General features: G+C 38.1%; 1 protein-coding gene across 1 annotated transcript in view; it reads right to left on the reverse strand.

Moving 5' to 3' along the window:
- LOC129261138 (uncharacterized) overlaps positions 1–23,023 on the reverse strand; it is a 58,131-nt gene that overhangs the window by 33,272 nt on the left and 1,836 nt on the right. The window contains exons 2-17 of the mRNA XM_054899191.2: positions 22,439–22,456; positions 21,526–21,631; positions 20,160–20,271; positions 19,365–19,501; positions 18,212–18,482; positions 17,322–17,691; positions 13,406–13,546; positions 10,367–10,530; positions 9,084–9,172; positions 7,546–7,776; positions 6,547–6,732; positions 5,883–6,032; positions 3,915–4,124; positions 2,346–2,614; positions 1,454–1,765; positions 333–510 (exon numbers count right to left, since the gene is read on the reverse strand). Of these exons, the coding sequence (XP_054755166.2) occupies positions 333–510; positions 1,454–1,765; positions 2,346–2,614; positions 3,915–4,124; positions 5,883–6,032; positions 6,547–6,732; positions 7,546–7,776; positions 9,084–9,172; positions 10,367–10,530; positions 13,406–13,546; positions 17,322–17,691; positions 18,212–18,482; positions 19,365–19,501; positions 20,160–20,271; positions 21,526–21,631; positions 22,439–22,456 (2,944 nt within the window). The remainder of the gene's footprint in view (positions 1–332; positions 511–1,453; positions 1,766–2,345; positions 2,615–3,914; positions 4,125–5,882; positions 6,033–6,546; positions 6,733–7,545; positions 7,777–9,083; positions 9,173–10,366; positions 10,531–13,405; positions 13,547–17,321; positions 17,692–18,211; positions 18,483–19,364; positions 19,502–20,159; positions 20,272–21,525; positions 21,632–22,438; positions 22,457–23,023) is intronic.

The raw sequence follows: 23,023 nt of genomic DNA on the forward strand, positions 1-23,023 counted from the left end.
ATATACTGCATATTTGGAAAATATTTTGAACAAAAATGCACTTGTGATGTTGACAATGCTGGCTTTCCATAGTTGTGTTTGAATGGATCCAACGCAGCTCTTTCTAAGACGGGGCCCAGAATTAACAAAGCGGGCAAAGAGTTAACCAAATTCTTGAGAAAACAATGAATGTATGAATATACAGCATATTTGGAAAATATTTTGAACAAACATGCATTTATGATGTTGACATTGCTGGCTTTCCATAGTTGTGTTTGAATGGATCCAACGCAACTCTTTTAAGACGGGGCCCAGAATTAACAAAGCGGGCAAAAGTTAACCAAAATCTTTACCTCTTCTTTGGTCACTTCCTCCTCCATGATCTCGTTCTCGTCGTCGAACTCCTTGGCGTCTCTCAGGTCAGCCAGATACTGCTTATGTTTCTTCACATCCTCCATCACTGAATGGAAGTCAGACGGTACCAGGAATGGGAAGTCATCACCCTCAAGTTCAGGGGCAGAGTTGGTCCTCCTGAAACAGGTCAAAGATTTAATTATAGGGCTAATTCAATCACATGACGCTCTTCAAATTGGCATTGTAATTGTAACAAAGTTGAAATGCAGTTCCTGGTGCAAGAAAGTCAGTTGGTAACAAGAATGGAAAGTCATTGCCCTTAAAGGAGAAAGAAACCCTTGAAACCAGCTGAATCCATATCAAAGAGAAAAATCAAAGAAACATATTGTTGAAAGTTTGAAAAAGATTGAATGAATAATAAGAAATTTATGAGCATTTGAATATTGAGATCACTAATGCCATGTAGTTCCTCCCATCGGCAATGCGACCAAGATCTGTGATGTCACACACGTACAACTCCCTCATTACTTTAGTACTTATTTCACTTATATTCTCACTTTTATAGAGTCTATCACAAGGTGAGGTGTTCTCTTTATGAGAGGACAAGTACAGAGGTTTCACAACATTATATCATTGATGAATCGTTTGTCATATGATTAGAATGAGCAAAAAGAGATGTTTTGGGGTATATTTTCAGTGTCCAAAAGGGGAGGGTTGTTCATCTGTGACATCATAGATCTTGGTCGCATTGCCAATGGGAGGATCTCCATAGCATTAGTAATCTCGACATTCAAATGCTCTTAACTCTTCTATTGCTAGTCCTATTTTACTCAAACTTTTGTTGATCTTATTCTTTGATTTTTCTGCTTTCACAAAAGCTAACTTGCTCCAAGAGTTTCATTCTCCTTTAAGGTCTGGGGTAGAATTGGTATTCGTATACGGGGAAATGATTTCAAAGCTAAATTTATTCTTCATCTATTTATTATTCAAGCACTGTTGCAAGTACATTTGTTCAAAAGTCTGGCCAGTGACCAATTAGAATCATTGTGTCAAATTTGCAGTTGTTCACAAATCTTTGTGTAACAGTGCCCTGTTACTTCCTGGTCTATCATTCAAGTACCTGAGTTTATGCTGAGGTGGCGGGAGGATGTCCGAGAGCTTAGAACCTGCTCTGCTGCTCTGGTCCGAAAACTTGGCTTCACTGGCAGCTGAGGGTACCCGAACACTGACCAACAGTTCCTGCCTCACTGCAAGGGGTAACCCATCACTGTCTGGGGTGGCCATGCCCGGTAGACCTTCACCGGGCAGCGGTATCCCACCTGCTGAGGAAGGGCGCAGAAAGCGTGGTGGTTTCCCATTCAGTTTCCTGTTGTACTTGGCCCTGCCGAGCTCTGTCAGGTCTTCACTAGAATTGAAGTTGCGTCCGAGAATCCTAGAAATTTAAGAAATCAGCAAACCCGTAAATTAGGCATGCAATACACATACATGTATACATCTGATGCATGAGCAGGATTTCATTATACGTTCTATCCAAACTCGAGATGAGGTGCTGTTCAAACTATAGTGTACTGTATGGAGCCGTTAGTGCAATTTCAGAGGGGCCATTAACATCCCCTTTACATTTCCCAAAATGGTAGGAACCAAAGAGGAGCTCAACTCATAATAACATTAGACAAAGCAGAGATTCAAGCAGAGCCCATCGTTGTGATTGGCCAATTATTGTAATTTCATGCCCCAGTACATGCATTTACATATTATCCAGCTGATGAGGCTCACTGGACAACTTGCGAATGTGTAGTAACCTTTATAGACCTTATGCAATGACGCTATTGTGCCGCCATCTTTAGAGGCTGAAGCAACTGCCTTGCATGCCTACATGAAGTTTATCTGCAGCTGGCGCACCTCTGACAACACCATTTATGCGTATTCCTATATCCTCTGAGGGAGAGTGCTATGAGTTTGTGACATCATATGCATAAGTTCTATTGTTATAAGGCTACTGCTCAGTTTACCTATCTTGCAAGAGTCTTTCTTCATAATCTGCCTCATCCCAGGCAGACATGGCCTCGAGGTCACCGTCATCACCTTCCGTGTCGGGTATCGAGGTCAGTCTTTCGATGTCCTGGCTTATTCCCATACCTTCAAACTGAGGGTAGAGGACGTCCTTGATCTGAGTGGGTTCAAAGTTCATCTTGGGCGGGGCCGGCGTCCAGTAGAGGCGGGAGATGTCCTGCTGGATGGGAGCTGGCTGGCCGACGATGGTCAGGGCTTCTTCATCAAACTAGATAGGGAGAAAACAACATTCTGGTCATTAGAATAGGTGTCAATGTCCTCATCATTGTCGTTATTACTGTCATCAGCTTAATCATCATAATCATCATTATCCTTGTTATCATACTGATCTAAATCATCCTAATTGTCACCACTATAACTGTCATCACCATCATCACCATCATCACCATCATCACCATCATCATCATCATCATCATCATAATCATCATCATCGTTGTCATCGTCATTGTCATCATCCTAATATTCTTTTTTATAATTATCATTATCATCATCATTACTATAATTACAATTATGAAAAACATTAAGGCCACTGCTAACCCTTCAATGTATCACTATTACATTAAATGAACCAGAATTTGACTCAGGATTTGACCTGCCTCAGCATTGACCAGCTTCATAGCAAATATGAGCCTACTAATATAAATAAACAAGGCAAAAGCGATTCCGTGTCTCGCCCACTTATGAAAATAACCAGAAATATTGTGATTTGCGAGGGCACACAACAGAATTGTATCGATACTTAATTGTGAAATGACTGGGAAGGAATAACACTTGTCATAAGAGCCTTGCACGTATAAAACTTTATTGTTGACCTGAAAATGACCTTTGACCTTACCATGTGACCTCCAACTGCAGCATAACATGCAGGTCACCTAAGTAAATCTACCATCCAAGTTTTGTTGAAAAGTGACTTACGGTTGCGGAGTTAGGTGTCATAAGAAAGTCTTGCATGTAAACTTTCCATCTACCATCCAAGTTTGGTTGAAAAGTGACTTACGGTTGCAGAGTTAGGTGTCATAAGAGAGTCTTGCATGTAAACTTTCCATCTACCATCCAAGTTTGGTTAAAAAGTGACTTACGGTTGCGGAGTTAGGTGTCATAAGAGAGTCTTGCATGTAAACTTTAACGTTGACTTGAAAATGACCTTTGACCTTACCATGTGACCTCCGACTGCAGCATAACATGCAGGTCCCCCAAGTCCATCTACCATCCAAGTTTAGTGGAAAAGTGACTTGCGGTTGCGGAGTTAGGTGTCATAAGAGAGTCTTGCATGTAAACTTAAACGTTGACCTGAAAATGACCTTTGACCTTACCATGTGACCTCCCACTGCAGCATAAGATGCAGGTCCCCTAAGTCCATCTACCATCCAAGTTTGGTTGAAAAGCGACTTACGGTTGTGGAGTTATGTGTCATTAGGTTTGTGATGGACGGACGACATTTGGATCCCTAAGTCTCGCCTTCACCTCTTGTGGGTGAGACAAAAATAAAAAGGAGTAGAAAATCTTACTAGTTGCATGGCTCTCTTCTCCCAAGTCTCCAAGCTATTCACGTCGTCATTCTTCTTTCCACCTTTGTCGCTTCCTGTCGATTGCGACCCACCAGTCTCTGCTGTTACCATGGTTTCAGCCTCTCGAAGGATGCGTCTTGCTGCAGCCGACATCAGCTTCTGCCTTTCCTCCAGGGTGGGGGTGTTGGGATGACTGGCTAGGTCGGTGGCCTGCAAACACAATGGCTAAACTCACTGGCCCGTATTCTGAACTTGGGTTTAAATTAAACCCTGGTTTAAAGTTGTGGTTTAACTATGGAAAGCCAATTGTGGCACAAATTCCTAACAGTACACATCCAATTTATTAACTCATATGACACCCAAATTGTTGGGAATGATGACTGAAGTATATTGGTGTATTTTTCTTCATTACGAAAACAAAAGGAAACAAAATAGTAAACATACTGTAAGAAATATACAATATAAACAGAATGTTAAAAGTTTTGTCTTTCCATAATTTTAGCACAGACTTAGACCATGGTCTAAGTTAAACATGACTTCAGAATACAGGCCACTTGGTCTAATACTTACTAGACTGTATTCTGAACTCTGGTTGAATTCAAACTCTGGTCTAAAGTTTTAGTTTAACTATGGATAGCCAATTGTGACAAAATCTCTAACAGTATAAATGTAGGCTCGATTAATCAGCTTAACCATCACTCATATCATTCATACATTCTAGCATAATGATAGAGCACAGTGAACATAAGAAACATTAAATGTTTACATTTTTGGGCCTTTTTTTTGCTTCCCATAATATTAGCACAGTGTTAGACCACGGCCTAAATTAAACAAGATTTCAGAGTACTGGCTAATGGGTCTACATTGTACTTGCAGATGACCTAATTCTCGGACCCCCTTACACCACCATGACTAAACCCACTTGGTCTACTATAAATTTGGTCTAATTAACATTTTGATCAAAACATCAATTGGTCTAATTGTCATTAGTCAAAGGGCCTCCGAACACTGGTCCACAATCCTATTTTGAAACAAATCACGTTTTGCCTATTTTCTGAAAATGTGAATAAAAAGAATCTTTTTATATGAGGCTCAAAATAAACGGCAATACTAATTTTACAGTTTTAGATAAATGCGAGACTTTATTTTTTAGTAAATGCCCAAATGGTTTAAAATCACAGCCAATCGTATGATTGCATCACAACTCGATATTCAATTCGCTTTTGGATGCTAGGATGCTAGAATAGTAACAGATTTGAACATAAGTATTTGTATGATGATTTAGAACTTTTCCTAGTAAGATGTTCCATGTCTCAATATTCGCATTCTATTTTTTAAAGTTTTATTCCAAAATCGGGTCACAGATCACTATTAAGGTGTGCGATGACCTTTATATTCAGATGGCTTAAAATTGATAGAAAAGTGTTTAAATCATTAACAATTGGCCCTTCTGTTAAAAAGCAAAAGTATTTTCTATGGTCCAAAAAATGTTGCAAAAATTGTACAAAAGCCAACCCTAAATGACACATACAACTCAGAATTAAAATCACAACTTATGCATTTCATAACATATGTGCCTTCAACATTCATCATCCTGAGAGGCTTATGGGTTGACCAATTGCTCTCTAAAGACATACAAGGTAGTAGGGGCCATGATTGAGAATTGGAAAATTAAAGAAATTTTAACTGAAATACCTGTAACAGAGACATCTTTGGGGGAAAGCAAATTGGTGTACCGCTGAGAAATTCTTCAAGGCCTGGGGCTATTGTCAGGCGAGGGAAAGTGAGATAATGACTTTACCATAAAGCATTATCTAGTGACATTATGTAACATCGACTAGTCATATATCTTGATCTACCATGCTTCATGGTTCAACCATGTGTGATTTATACCCAAATGGCATCAAATTCCCCTTGAAAACAGATGACAATCCCTTTTTTAAGAGAGAACAAGAGGAGATAACTTACAGCCAACGGCTGGGTGGCTTTGTACTTGCTGGGTGCATGATGGGAGCGGCTGAGCAGCTGAAGGTTACGCGTCAAGGTCATGTCCGAAGGAATGTTGCAGAAGTGATGGATGCTCTGTCGTAGCTTGCCATTGGTGGGCTCTGATCTTTCCTGTAATGCAACAACACAGGATTTGTTGAGCAACTTTTCGAAACTGACATATTTCAAGGCTTTATTGATGCTCTTCTAGTCTTCAAACTAGCAATCAAATGCATCAGTGTCATGTCTAATGGTAAGATGCAGAAGTGGAGGACAAATCATTTGATCATTTTTTGTTCTTAAGGTTGATAACAAACGTGTCAAGGCCATGTCTGAAAGAATGTTACGGAAATGAAGGATGCTCTGTTGCAGCTGGCTATCTGTAGGCTTTGATCTTTCTTGTATAAAAACAATACAACATTGATTTAATCGAAGGCTTTTTTGATCATCTTTTATTTTCTACATTGGCAACCAAATTGTTGCATGGTTGCATTTTTCTTTCAAAGTTTATTTTCATGAGAGGGATCCCACACAAAGCTACAGAGAAGTGTCTCAGACTTCTGTTAATACAGCTAAAACACAAACACAATCACTAAAACATCTTCCCACCTCTGACTTCCAACATTCGCACAAAGATATTACTTACGTCCTTTTGCCTCTCTTCTTGAGGAGCCCACATAGACAAGAAGGACACTGATGATCCAACAACAGGCTTTGTGGGAGTACCACCCCTGTTGGAGACGTCAAAGACTCCTCTCTCCTGAATTTCAATCTTCTCTCCCTCTACGTTGACGACATCAGCATGGGTGATGTCTAAAGGTGCGATCAGCTCCTACAGAAGAGACAGGGGTAAAGATCAAATTGATTTGTCTAGATCTGGACCCTGTTTCATAAAATTTGTTAAAATAACAAATTTGCAATAACAGTGAAAAGCTATCTGATTGGCTGATGGTGACTTTTTTAATAGAAATTGTGCACTTGTTACTATAACATATCTTTATGAAATATTACCCTGTATTCTGGTTCATGTGAAAGATTTTAATGTTCTCAAACTATCATAGCTTGAGAAGCTCATGAAATATAGTAGGAAAGGTTTGAAAATGGGGGCTGGATGGGCAAAATGGTTTATTATTCAATGGAATTGCAGAGCATTTATATTTATGACTCATCAATTCAAATGGTGAAGGAAAAATTTGATAATTGAGTTAATTACTCAAATAAATTAAAAATCATTTCAAAGCACATCTTGAATAAATGATTTCTAATTCTTTTGAAGAGAAAATTATAATTTCCATCTTCCCCAACACTTATGAACCATGTCGACATGAAGCATGGACCCCAATTTCTTTCAGTGGAATCAGTTATACATTGAAACACAAAAGATATCCAACAAAAGACCAGGTTCAATCTCTAAAGCTGATGCAGATTTTAAAAAGAGAAGCAGCAACATTGCCGTATTCTCATCTACAATTCTACCACAATTTAAGTACTAGCAATTGGATAAAATTCAGTGTGCATACCAAAAAAAAAAAAAAATTCAGAGGGATTAAGGCAGATCACATCTGAGAATTCAGGATATCAAGTTATGGTTTCGAATGGTAAGGATTACACTTGATGTCAAAGGAAGAAGTGAATGAGCACCAACCTGCCAAGCCTTCTCCAGGTCAATCTCATCCTGCTCCTGATAATCGTCTAGGATCACCTCCTGGAACCATACTGACGGTTTCTCTTCTACATCCATGCCCTCCTCCGACACTCCATCTGTGACCTCGACCTTACTTGGGTGTTGACTCCCAGCACCCTTCGCTGACAGTCTGCGCCCTTTCTTTCCGTTGCTGTTATCGAAACTTGGTCTTCTGCTGGTTTTTGCGTTACCCTGTGTGTTATCAAAGGTCATCAAGTATAGTTTCAACAGATTTTATCAGGTTATATTCGTATATAAGACACAATTTCCACTGACGCTTGTTTCTAGATAACCAAATATGAAACCAAATACCATCTAAGTTGGTTTAAACTATGAATATTAAAACATATGCTCCCCAGGAATATGAAAAAAAAAAATCAATTTTCTGCCATTAATTACAATGTTCATACCACAACATTTTGTCTGGGAACAAATGAATTATCGGATGCTCCAAAGCATTCCCATTCTCAAAAATCACATGGCAATCTAAATCTTTTTTACTCAAAATGAATATATTTGAGATTGTTTCATAAAAAGGTGTATATATCGAGACTATCAACATACCACTTGGGCCTAGGCAAGGAAACCAACTTTGCAATCGTAAATCATGAAGGAATTTCTCCCTCAAAAAAATGTCACCTTGGTACAACTATAGGTAAGCCATGAATTTAGTATTGATTACAGATGCTTCAATTTTATGGAGGTTTGATCTCAGTCAATCACAAACAATGATTTCAGTAATTTATAACGGTAGCTTATGACGTGTTGTCGATTACAAGATTAATGAAACAGGGGAGTTTGACCTCAGCCAATCAAAAAATGATACCAGTACCTTATGGCCTGTTGTTGATTACAGGTCAATGAAATGGGGCAAAGCGCTAATAACACAGAACTGGGCCCCCATAACACAAGAGCTTAGCGTTTGATCATAGGGCTAAATTTTTACGACTGATTAGACTACTCATTACATGCAATAAATCAAGTTTACAAATCAACTTAATAGTCAGTCACCAGAGATGTAGTCAAGGCTGGCCTCGAGGCCAAATTGACCGGCCTTGGCATCAGAGCCGAGTCACGTGTACAAAGTCTATGGGTGAAAGGTTTATCCAGTGGTCTCGTGACTCGGAACTCCCGCACCCGACTCCATCCCTGTCAGTCACTAAGATATGGGCCCCGTCTTACCAAGAGTTACGATTGATCCAATCAACCATAAATCTATGGAAATCCGTCAGTGTCATAATTTTTTCGACAGGAAATTTGCAAAATGTTCTTTGTAAACAAAGGAGAACACACCAAATTGTCAAGAAATCAATGAATTTATGGATATACATTCATATCTAGAAACATTTTTGAGCAAACATGCATTTTATACTTTGACTTTGCTGGCTTTCCATAGTTGCGATTGATCGGATCAATTGCAACTCTTTGTAAGACGGGCCCTGGTCTAATGGCAGTTGTTCTAAAATAAATCCTTCACCGCTCTGCATCTTTCACCTTACCTGAAGCATGTCGGTGTCCTGGGTTCTATCTGTGTCCACGGAATCCTGGGCCACCTCACTTGATTCTTCTATGTTCAGCTCTGGCACATCTTGTGTTGAAAGATCAAGAATGGAGAGGGATAAATCAAAGGGCTACTGACTATCTACAAAGCAGGGTGTTGTGTACAGTCAAATGAAGAACCAAATATAATTCTTCATTTGCTGTTCCATGTGATACCACGTATTGGCACAATTTTGAAATCATCAAATCACCTGTGTCTATTTCCTGTTTGGCCTCATCCCACATGGTCTATACCTAGTTTGGCTACACCTGACATGTGGGGGCGTCATGGTCTAGTGGTAAAGACTGTCGTCTTTCAATCTGAAGGACTTCGGTTCGATTCCCAGCCATGGCGTGTTTTCCTTCAGCAAGAAATTTACCCACATTGTGCTGCACTCAACCCAGGTGAGGTAAATGGGTACTGGCAGGAAGTAATTCCTCAATGTATGCACCGGAACCGGTAGACTAGCTCAGCCAGGGTAATATAGGAGCGCCTTGAGCACCTAGCAAGGTGGATACCTGCGCTATACAAATCCTACTTGTATATTATTTATTACAGCTAGTTCATCTCCTAACCATTTGGCCTAAATGACATTTAGCACATTTACCATCAAGTCTAATTTCTAGTAAGGCAATACCCATTTTCTATAATATCCACTTGGTCTGAAGCTACTTGGTCTATACATGTATGGTTAGATACACTGTTTATGAACCAAATATTTATTAGACAAATTATAAAAAAATGATATGCAGTTTAAGTGGAAATTAGAACTAGGCAATAGACTAAAAAGAGATCTAGAGTAGGTGGATATTAGACTAAGGCCCGTATTCTGAAGTTGGGTTTAACTTAAACTCAGGTTTAAGTATGGATAGCCAATTGTTACATAAATCACTTACAGTAGAGATGTCATATTTCAGCTCATTTGGTTCTTAAATCATTCATAATTGTCTAGGAAGCATAAATAGATGATTGTCTTCACCATTGAAGAATCAGGAAAGAGCACAGTAAATATAAGAAACATACAACTTAATAAAAAAATTTGACACTTTTGGCTTCCCATAATTTTAGCACAGAGTTAGACCATGGTCTAAGTTAAACCTAACTTCAGAATAGGGGCCTAAGTGTCTGCTAGACCAAATGGACAGGAGACCTAGGCAAGCAGGTTGAGCCTATGTGGTATAAGGCTATCTGAAAGGAAAACTAGCAGACCAAGAGAATATAAATCCTTTATCTAGCCCTTACCTTGATCTTGGCCTGCAATCTCCTCTTCTTCTTCCTCCTCTTCCAAGTCTGGTTTCCTATCTTCTGTCACTCCATCGTTCTTTGACCCCAGGACCTCCGCCGTCCTGGACATCACCCTGTTCATGATCTCCTGAATCTTGATGTCTGCTTCGGACTTGACTGATCTGTGGAACAGGAAAAAGGAAGGTTTAGCAATAATATTCAACTTTTATTGGAATAACACCTCGAAAGTCACAACTTTACATATTTAGCTGCTTTTGGCTGTGTGGGGGGGGGGGGGGGGAGGCAGCAAGACGCAGCCTGATGCAGCTCAATGCGCACATAAATATTTGGTAGCTATCGCACTGCTACATAGCAGATCATAAAGAATTGCAAGCTGAAGAACAAGGTGATGCCAGCTAAAGCAAGATAGGTCGAAATAAAAGTAACACTCTGTTTTTCTGTGTTAGCTGTTCGCCGTTGTTCAACCATACACCTCTTCTACGCAGAGGTGAGAGTGGCCACAAATGAAAATAGCTGATATTGCAAAAGCTCCTATATTTTTGTACAAAGTACACAAAAAATTAACAAGTGGAACGCCTCTGGCAGTCTCGCCTGCATTACGCAATTTAATACAGCAGCAGTGCTAACTTTGAAAACTACTATAAAATAATCATTCACAAAAACATCATTCATATAATGACATAATACCACGTTCATTGACCATAAATGACATTTGAACGGAGACTTAAGACTGTCAACTACACCCATGTCCACATTTCATTCACTCTATCCATAAACTTTCAAAGTTATGATGGCACTTCAACAATTACCCCAACATGGCCTAAGTTTATTGACCTTAACTGACCTTTGACTTGGTTTTGTGACCTGAAACTCACAGGGGATGTTCAGTGATACTTGATTACTCTTATGTCCAAGTTTTATGAACTAGATCCATAAACTTTCACAGTTAGGATGGTAATTCAACAAATACCCCCAACACGGCCAAAGTTCATTGACCTTTAATGACCTTTGACCATGGTCATGTGACCTGAAACTCGTACAGGATGTTCAGTGATACTTGATTACTCTTATGTCCAAGTTTTATGAACTAGATCCATAAACTTTCAGAGCTAGGATGGTAATTTAACATATACCCCCAACAAGGCCAAAGTTCATTGACCTTAAATGACCATTGACCATGGTCATGTGACCTGAAACTCGCACAGGATATTCAGTGGTACTTGATTAACCTAATGTCCAAGTTTCATGAACTAAATCCATAAATTTTCAAAGTTATGATGGTAATTCAACAAATACCCCCAACTTGGCCAAAGTTCATTGACCCTAAATGACCTTTGACCTTGGTCATGTGATCTGAAACTCGACCAGGATTTCCACTAATACTTGATTAACCTTATGTCTAAGTTTCATGGACTAGATCCATAAATTTTCAAAGTTATGATAGTAATTCAACAAATACCCCCAACTTGACCAAAGTTCATTAACTTTGAAAACTACTATAAAATAATCATTCACAAAAACATCATTCATATAATGACATAATACCACGTTCATTGACCATAAATGACATTTGAACGGAGACTTAAGACTGTCAACTACACCCATGTCCACATTTCATTCACTCTATCCATAAACTTTCAAAGTTATGATGGCACTTCAACAATTACCCCAACATGGCCTAAGTTTATTGACCTTAACTGACCTTTGACTTGGTTTTGTGACCTGAAACTCACAGGGGATGTTCAGTGATGCTTGATTACTCTTATATCCCAAGTTTTATGAACTAGATCCATAAACTTTCACAGTTAGGATGGTAATTCAACAAATACCCCCAACACGGCCAAAGTTCATTGACCTTTAATGACCTTTGACCATGGTCATGTGACCTGAAACTCGTACAGGATGTTCAGTGATACTTGATTACTCTTATGTCCAAGTTTTATGAACTAGATCCATAAACTTTCAGAGCTAGGATGGTAATTTAACATATACCCCCAACACGGCCAAAGTTCATTGACCTTAAATGACCATTGACCATGGTCATGTGACCTGAAACTCGCACAGGATATTCAGTGGTACTTGATTAACCTAATGTCCAAGTTTCATGAACTAAATCCATAAATTTTCAAAGTTATGATGGTAATTCAACAAATACCCCCAACTTGGCCAAAGTTCATTGACCCTAAATGACCTTTGACCTTGGTCATGTGATCTGAAACTCGACCAGGATGTTCACTAATACTTGATTAACCTTATGTCCAAGTTTCATGGACTAGATCCATAAATTTTCAAAGTTATGATAGTAATTCAACAAATACCCCCAACTTGACCAAAGTTCATTGACCCTAAATGACCTTTGACCTTGGCCACGTGACCTGAAACTCGAGCAGGATGTTTACTAATACTTGATTAACCTTATGCCCAAGTTTCATGAACTAGGTCCATATACTTTCTAAGTTATGTCATTTCAAAAACTTAACCTTCTGTTAAGATTTTGAAAATAATTTTCCCAACATGGTCTAAGTTCATTGACCCTAAATGACCTTTGACCTTGGTCATGTGACCTGAAACTCAAGCAGAATGTTCAGTAATACTTGATCAACCTTATGTCCAAGTTTCATGAACTAGGTCCATATAATTTCTAAGTTATGATGTCATTTCAAAAAGTTAACCTTAGGTTAAGATTTGATGTTGACGCCGCCGCCGTCGGAAAAGCGGCGCCTATACATGTAGTCTCGCTCTGCTATGCAGGCGAGACAAAAATGGCTGAAAATGATATTATAATAAAAAGCTGAAATCAGCAAAAATGTTGAACTCTCACATCCTGATAGTCTGCAGGCACAGACCTTTGGTTTTCGCAATTCGCAAAGTATGTAATGCAGAGTCTGAACTAGTGAGACTAGATTCACTAAGTAGGGTGGCTGTTTGACACAGAGAGTGTGCCATCTAGTCTTCAATCTAGACATGGTATAATTGGTTAAAGTGTCAAATATGAGTTTGTGCTTGCAGACTATACCCCTGTCTATGATAACCTACCCTTGTTCTCGCTGGGCCTTGAGTGAAGCTATGATGTCATCAACAGATCTCTCTTGTGGAGGTTCATCCTCTGCCTTCTCGACATGAATCGAGGTAGCAACACTCCCTTGGCTTCGGGTTGATTTACTCTGCCGCCTCCGCCTGTGCCAGATTTAAAAAAAAGGGGGAAATATTATTTACCCAATCTCAATCAAGGCTATAAAAAAATGTGCCCACTTTTATTCTTTCATTCAAATTCAATCCCTCCCCAAAGACAAATTTGTGGACAGACCCTAAATTGTTTACCAAAGCCCAACCAACTCTTAAGTAAAATGTGCCTACTTATATTTTTTTATTCAAATATGATCCCCCTCCCTCCAAATAAAAACAATTGCAGACTGACCCTAATTTTAACAAGAGTGTTGCTAAGGCGAGCACATAATACGCCTGTCTGTAACGCGGAAAATGGAGCTATTGGTCAAGCAAGAAAAGTGGAAGATGGTGACTTCACCTTTGACCTTCTGACCTCAAAATCAATAGAATTGCTAGGATCTATGCTAGTATCATACACACCAAATTATATGAGCCTAGGTAAGTTCAACTAAAGTTATCGCGTTAACAAGGACTTCAGAAGGGTAAGATGAAAACATGTCACTGTGATCTTGATCTTTGACCTTTTGACCTCAAAATCAGGCTTCCTGGGATCCATGCTAGTATCACACACACCAAATATATGACCCTAGGTTACGTTACTAAACTAAAGTCATCATGTTTACAAGGACTTCAGAAGGGTAAGATGAAAACATGTCAGTGTGACCTTGACCTTTGACCTCAAAATCAATAGGCTTTCTGGGATCCATGCTAGTATCATACACACCAAATTATATGAGCCTAGGTTAAGTTAACCCTAAATCTCCCGGGTATTTTGATTCTTGTCATTCCGGGGGGAGGGGCCATTATGGCCCCCCCTTAAGATCTCAGCCGCGGATTGCGCGATCACAACAAAAATTTGCATGATGGTAGAGAATGACGTAATCTACGCAGTTGCATTGGTAAATTTCACTGAATTCATATATTTTTTTTTTATATGAATTAATTATGCTAATTTATTCATGAAATCATACTTTTTGCTCTGATTCACTAAATAAAGCTCCTAGAATGCTATTTTTTGGTGAAAATATTCTTTATAGCATTCCTAACAATTGTGAATGAAAAAAATTATGGTACCAAGACCGATTTCTTATGTATTTTATTGTTTTTTTTAATTTCTTATGTATTTCTCTGTTTTTTCACTTTTTGTTTTTTTATTGTTTTTTCGATGGAAATTGTTCCAGACTTAATTCTGATCATCAACAAGGCAAAATTAATTACGTTTAATCAGTAAAAGTAGAAATAATGATACATTTATGAATTTTGGCTAAATACACAACTTGCATTGGATTTGTACAAGAAATCACGTTTATGAGCAATTTTGGGTCTGACATGCACTTATATAATGTTGCGTAATGTCGTAACTGCGTACCCAGGCGTCACAAATTTGGTCTCAAAATTTGCGCGAGACTTGAAAGTAAAAAGTCTGTGAGCGGCGAGGTCAAAATATTTTGCGCAGCAGATATATCGCGAAAATTGTCAAGGGTGGCCCCCCTCCCGGGAGAATTAGGGTTAAACTGAAGTTAAGACGTTTACAAGGACTGCATAAGGGTAAGATGAAAATATGTCACTGTGACCTTGAACTTTGACCTTTTGACCTCAAAATCAATAGATTGCTAGGATCTATGCTAGTATCATACACACCAAATTATATGAGCCTAGGTTAATTTAAACTGAAGTTAACGCGTTTACAAGGACTGCAGAAGGGTAAGATGAAAATATGTCACTGTGACCTTGACCTTTTAATCAATAGGCTTCCTGGGATTCATGTTGGTATCATACACATTAAATTATATGAGCCTAGGTTAAGTTAAACTGAAGTTAACGCGTTTACAAGGACTGCGAAGGGTAAGATGAAAATATTTCACTGTGACCTTGAACTTCGACCTTTTGACCTCAAAATCAATAGAATTGCTAGAATCATACACACCAAATTATGTGAGCCTAGGTTAAGTTAAACTAAAGTTATCACGTTAACAAGGACTTCAGAAGGGTAAGATGAAAACATGTCACTGTGATCTTGACCTTTGACCTCAAAATCAATAGGCTTTCTGGGATCCATGCTAGTATCATACAAACCAAATTATATGAGCCTAGGTTACATTACTAAACTAAAGTTATCGCGTTTACAAGGACTTCAGAAGGGTAAGATGAAAACATATCAGTGTGACCTAGACCTTTGACCTTTTAATCAATAGGTTTCCTGGGATCCATGCTAGTATCATACACACCTAATTATATGAGCCTAGTTTAATTTAAACTGAAGTTAATGCGTTTACAAGGACTGCAGAATGGTAAGATGAAAATATGTCACTGTGACCTTGAATTTTGACATTTTGACCTCAAAATCACTAGGCTTCCTGGGATACATGCTAGTTACATATACACCACATTATATGAGTCTAAATTAAGTAAAACTGAAGTTATCTCGTTTACAAGGACTGCAGAAGGGTAAGATGAAAATATGTCACTGTGATCTTGACCTTTGACCTCAAAATCAATAGGCTTTCTGGGATCCATGCTAGTATCATACAAACCAAATTATATGAGCCTAGGTTACATTACTAAACTAAAGTTATCGCGTTTACAAGGACTTCAGAAGGGTAAGATGAAAACATATCAGTGTGACCTAGACCTTTGACCTTTTAATCAATAGGTTTCCTGGGATCCATGCTAGTATCATACACACCTAATTATATGAGCCTAGTTTAATTTAAACTGAAGTTAATGCGTTTACAAGGACTGCAGAATGGTAAGATGAAAATATGTCACTGTGACCTTGAATTTTGACATTTTGACCTCAAAATCACTAGGCTTCCTGGGATACATGCTAGTTACATATACACCACATTATATGAGTCTAAATTAAGTAAAACTGAAGTTATCTCGTTTACAAGGACTGCAGAAGGGTAAGATGAAAATATGTCACTGTGACCTTGACCTTTGACCTCAAAATCAATAGACTTCCAAGGATCCATGCTAGTATCATACACACCAAATTATATGAGCCTAGGTTAAATCAAACTGAAGTTATCGCGTTTAGAAAGAAAAGTTAACGGACGGACACTGAGCGTGATACCATACTACGTCCCATCTAGGACGCGCGTATAAAAACTGGTGAATGGCACAGGAGAACATTATCCATATCATGTACAGGGTATGCTTGTGTCTGACCATTGCTAAATCTCCATTTATGTGTCTCATTCTCATGCGTGTCTCTATGATACACAAGAAGTATCTGCCACATGGACAAGAAAAAATAGATTCAAGAACTTTCATAGAATACCAAAATATATTAACTTTTTTTTTTAAAGCTGAGAGACCAATATTTTATCCATCTGTTATGGGGGCCTTACTAAACTTTGAACAGTCCATAGAGATATACATCAACTATCCTAGATGATTCAATTCAGCTTTCAGGTTCAAGTTTATTCAAAAGACACAACAAAGTGATTTTCATTTATGATATCATTGTGAGAAATTCTGAATTTTACAGTGAGCAAGATTTATGAACTAGGTATGACTGCAAGCTTTTGGTAATACTATTGAACTGATTCAATATTCCGCCACAGGTCGAAATCAGTCCCTGAACAGAGAGGGGGTGGGGCATTTCACAAACAATTTTCAATGATTGTCACTGACTAATTTGCTATCAGGGAATCAGCTGCAAGGATTTGCAGTAGCTCAAAAACATCTGACAGTGAAATTCAATGACAAACTTCATGAAACAATCCCATCTCTCTGATAAAACCCAATTATGCCGCACTAAAATGAGTGCCATGCTTACTTTTGTCCCAAGAGATTGTCCATACTGGCGATCTCTTGGGCTTCCTGCAGGAGCTCACTGGATGACTTCTGCGAGCCTGTCGAGGCTGCGGAGGTTGTCCTGGACTTCCCACTGGTGTAAGAAGTACCCGTCTGGCGGGATGTCCCAGTCTGACGGGAAAGTCCGGTGTTTCGCGAAGGACCGTCCACGGAGCTGTCGTCACTGCTGCACTGGCTCTCATCGTCAGAGTCCCGCTGTCGGGAGGAGCGCACAGAATGAAAGGACACCATGCTAGCCTTGCCGCTGGCTTGGTAAGGTGCGTGACTGCTCTTCTCGCTCTTTAAGGATCTGCTGGACTTGGCAGATTTGGGGATTGATAAGGAATCTTTGTCTGGAAGTGAAAGAATGATAAAAAGACACAGAAACATGTAGAACAATAACCCATTATTTTACAATACAGATGTCAAACAAGAATATGAGTGCATCCTACATCTTTCATAAATTGGAAAAGTGAGAAAAGAAAAGTCATTTGTAAGTTGAAATACCTCTATTATAGTTACAGGTGCAAAACTATATCTTCCATCATAAACCCTTTCAAATGTACAAAAGTTTATAAAAGTTGTCGCTATAGTGATGATCATAACAATATTGTTGTCAAAAGAAAAAGGGCAATTCCATGAAATAATCTACAATTTGGTTTATCTGAACCCCATTTTTACTTCACTTCTTAAACTTCTCAAGCTATGATGGTGCGAGAGCATTTCACCTTTTCAAATAGAGCACAAAGCAGAGAAAAAAAAAATCACACAGGGGACGGGATGTTCATAATTCGTGGAAATGCCCAAAAGTGAACACTAGATTCTAAAGACTAATTACCACATGACATGCACAACTACATGAAGATAACTCACCCTGTTTCTTAGCCCTGCGTTTCTTCAGCGGAACGGGGCTTGGTGGGTTTTCAACCCTTGGTTTTGGGGTAGGTTTGACTCTCTCCTTGTACGGTACCGGAGCAATGGCCCCCGTAGAGCTCAGGATTGCTGGTTTCTTGGGAGGGGTCTTCGGTTTGAGGGGTAAGTCACCAGCCACAAACTGGGAATCACCGTCGGGTGTCTTTCTGTGGGGACTCGCTCGGGACTGAGCTCGGGATGCGGCTGGCGTGGTAGTTAAAAATGCATTTTCCTGGGTATAGAAAAGATGTGTCAAATGTATTTCAAGCTATAAACTTAACTTGTTAATGGAATAGTAGAACTTTATATATTAATGAAAAAGGAGAGCAATAATTAGAGCTGTCAACCTGAACAAGATCTTTACAGTATTACAAGAGCTGAAAAATCCGTATTTTCAAAGAAATACCATTGGACAAACATAAAACTGAAACTTTAGAAATCAGTATTTAGCACCAAACCATCAGTATTCTCATTTTCCATTACTGATTACTGAAAATCAGTACTAGTTAGCAGCTCTGTAATAATATGACTTAATAGCCTAATGTTATTTTCTGGTCAGCATTTTGATTGAATGTGTGCATGCTACAATATTAATATTTGAAGGTCAATTCCATTTCACGAATCATCAAAAACATACAAAGCTTGCTGTAAAGCATTTCTCAGCAAGAAACATTCTAACACCCCAGCTCTCTTCCTTCCAACTAAAACTTTTTTGCAAGGTGCTTTAGGGTTCTGATGGCAAGTGTTCTGATTAAAGGTTTGAGATTGGGCTTTCAGTTTGGCTTCCCTGTCTATAGTAGCAATGTAATCCTTGGACATAACATTGGCTGCCCACTGGCTGTATGGTTTAGTGGTTAGAGCATTGGACTCAAAATTGTGAGGTTGGGAGTTCGAATCCCAGATCAGCCATTATCTCCACTTTAACCAAAAAAAGCAAGGAGTATGTTTTGTTGCCTATAAGGTCAGCCACTATGACTGATTAACTTAGATGTAAAAACGCTTCCTTTGTAATTGGTTGCAAACCAGCTTGGCGATTGTGCAGCAGAATGCTGCTTTGCCGAGTTCCTACGAGAGTTACTTTCATAGAAATAGAAAAAGAAACAGAACACATTACCTCTTGTATAGCTGCAATTTCTGTGTCTTGAATGGAGAGTACAGGTCTGCCCTGCATCATGACATTCAAGGTAGCCACATCTCCTGTACTCCTTACAGGCAACACACCTACGGTCTGAATATGAGGCTTCCTCATCTCTGCAAGTAAAGGAAAGGAAGATACAAGGAAAATAAAATGCAGAAAGGTTATTGCTATTAACGTGATTGATCAAATTCAACGATGTGGGTATTTTAGAACAGAAATTATACATTGAATCTGTGACTATGGCTGTGAATCAGCCTACTTATTACTGGTGGGAGCGAGGGCTGCCAACTTTAATATTCACCTTTTATTCATCTCATTGGTAAACTTACTTCTTGCTTCACGTTCTACTCCTTAAACCAGTGGTGGGTATGGCCACAACACAACACCATTTTAGGAGCCAAATAGTTCTTGCACAATAGTCGGCCTCTCAAAATAATTGTATCTAATCCAGTTAGATCCACACTTGCCTTGGCTACAAATATTTGATAAACTCCTGGGGAGCGTTTCATGAAAGCACTTGTCGGAATATTTTACCCGACAAGTCCTATTTTATCTGACAGTTACCATAGTAACTGTACATCTCAGCCAATCAAAATCAAGGTAAGTTGTCAGATCTGACAACTTGTCAGATATAAATGTTAATGAAACGCTCCCCTTTTCTGATAAAAATTGAACATATTTGATATGGATTAAACAAGGGTGATATTTTTGCATTATCTGAGTAGATCTCCCTTCTTTTACAAAGACAAAGTCAAAGAGTTGAAAACCCACCTTCTACAGTGATCGTCTCTTCTTTGCTGTATGGGTATCGTTTAGTCTGACTCTTTGTAGGTGGAACGGTGCCCTTGTTCAGTGGGTTGTAATTTGGTACAGTGCCTGGATCCTGATGGAACACAAAAATTGAAAGGTAAGTAATAAATATTATACACATATGTTGAATAATAAAAAATCTCTACCACACTGATATTACAAATGGACTTGTTTTATGCTGCTGTTTTCTTAATATGATACTGTTGGCTTAAGGACGTTCCCCAGTTATGTTTGTGTGCATCCCTATCTGCGCATACTTTATGCCATGGGCGTTGACGTCACAATAAGTGAACAGGTGAGTAATCAGCTAATTTTATTTTCCAGTCATCAGCACTCTATCAGCAAATCTTGATGTAATATTTAACGAAGTTTTTCGCTGAAAATAATCTATGAACCAATTTTTTTAAACCTCTACCTCTTCAGAATACTTTACTCTGCAGTGCTGCAAAGTATGACGAATATGACCTCGAGATTGATTAAATGAGATAATGGTATAGAATTTTCCTTTCATTTTGACACTTTTTTTTGCTTTTTAAAAGCATATTTGCTCCAACAAAAGTGCTGATAGTTTGAAAATAATATTCGAACCTCTTCAGTATACCTTTCTCTACAACCATGCAAAATTTGTTGAGAATGACAGGGGTTTTGAATAAAGTCCAGCATTTCTTGTACTTCTTAAATTTGTTATATAAATTACGAAAATATACATATATATGTTTTTGTGGTCTTTCACACCTTATTTTCAAAATTGAAGGTGCTGCTACTCTTTAAGGGGCAAATGAATAGTAATATGAGTGGATTCTTTATCTTCAGTATATAGTTCTAAACTATAAAGCAAAATTTGATGAAATTTTGATGGATTTTGGCTGAGTAATATAGGTATTATCTCAACTTTCTGATCTTGTGGGGTCTAAAAATGCAAAAATATTTTTTATTCCTCGAGACCTTTCAAATGGGTAAACTTCAAAGCTCAACAGCAAAAAATCAAGCACAATGAACCCATGTTAATTTTTGCATATTTGGAATATTTAGGTGCTAAAGTAACTCTGTGCAAAATTTTGTGAAAATTACATGGATTTCATTTTAACTGTGGCACGTCCTTAAAGGGGTATTCCAGAAAAAAATTAATCATAACTTCAACAAGCAGAATGCTGAATATTTCAAAATCATACTCGGCAGGATTCACTCCTTGAATGCACAGCGCTGGAAACAGCAGCTCAATTTAGAGCCGGAGTAACAACGATAGCCCCCCTCGGAAATTATCAGTTCTAGGTATATGGCGCTATACAAATGTCAATTATCAATATATTATTATCTTTATACTCACTTGTTTTTGAGGTTGAACAGGCTTAGATAAGAATTCTTCATCAAAATGAGGTTCAGATTTCCTGTTGTAAGGCATTCCTTTCTTTCCAAAGTCATCTCCAAGCTCACTACAAAAAATAATAAAGGGGAAATTGCAAAAGTTGATTGCTAACCTTAAATAATAATATAATATTTATGAAAAAATCCCAACTATTTTCTTCGTTTAATACTCAATATATCTATAACCTAAATCTCTCGAGATAAACAAAGAAGTCAATATTGGATAAAAAATTTAATTCTATTTTACATAACTTTATATTCTTGAGTGTATCATTCAGCTTTAAAACAATGCATTTGCAAGTCATAAGATTTTATAAATGGTAATAATTCAAATTAGTGCAAACAACCAGTTTGTTAAAAAACAAATATTTAAAATTATTTAACTAGAATAAATCAGGAAACATACATGCTGATTAAATTGATAGTAAACACCTGAAATGATTTGATATGAGAGTAAAATTAACTGTGGAAAAGGTTGATATATTTTCAAATGAATTGAGCAATGATGTAACATCTCATTTCATTACACAAAATTTCAACCCAATTATTCTCCCCAATAAATCAATAAATGTGCAGAAAAATTCTTATCTTGATACATGACAAGAAGTTTTTCATATGGAAATTCAGAAAAAAGAAGAAATGTTTAAGATTTTCAGGTACTTTAATCAAATGGGGCTTAAGACATCAACTCACCATTTACATAAAAAACATCACAAAATGATGGACAACTCAAGACTTCTCTTCATTTTGCATTAAATTTCAGAGAATTTTTACCATTTTCTTGCCCAATTTAACTTCATTTTATTCATAACATAGTCTCTCTGGGTGGACTACTCCTTTAATATGATTTTGAATTGGATTGATAAGATACATACACATTTTGAACCTTTGTTCTGCAGCAGTCCATATCAAGCACAGGAGCACCACAGCAAAGCATGGAATGGAACAAAGCAAACATCAATCATTAGTTGCAAATACACATGTATCAACAACAAAAAAACTAATCAAAAAGACATTAGTAGCTAATTACGCACCATTTATATTATATTAATCATTATATCCCTCTTATGAATATTCATGAGTATTCGAGATAAACGATTGGTCAATTCGTGATCATGTGACAAAGTATAATTGCAATAGGAAAGCACATCGCTGCAAATAGCTCCATTTTCTTCTAGCTCCGTATATTTTTTCGATATACTTTCATGGGCAGAACTGCGCATGCTCATACTCGATATTTCCTCTCAACGTTGAACTGCGCATGCTCCCTGTTCGTGAACTTGTGTAAAATTTGATCCCGCAGAAGACAAGCGTGAGACCCGTCCTTTATACATACATAGGGTGCTCATTCACTTACCGCCCGCAGTATAGGCGCAATCAACCGGTTGTTCGCGCTGCGCTGTAGCACGTACATGTACAACCCAGGCCCGGTATTGGTTTGGATATTGTGTCGGATATGA

This window comes from Lytechinus pictus, chromosome 5, assembly GCF_037042905.1.
Source record: "Lytechinus pictus isolate F3 Inbred chromosome 5, Lp3.0, whole genome shotgun sequence".
NCBI lineage: Eukaryota > Metazoa > Echinodermata > Echinoidea > Temnopleuroida > Toxopneustidae > Lytechinus > Lytechinus pictus.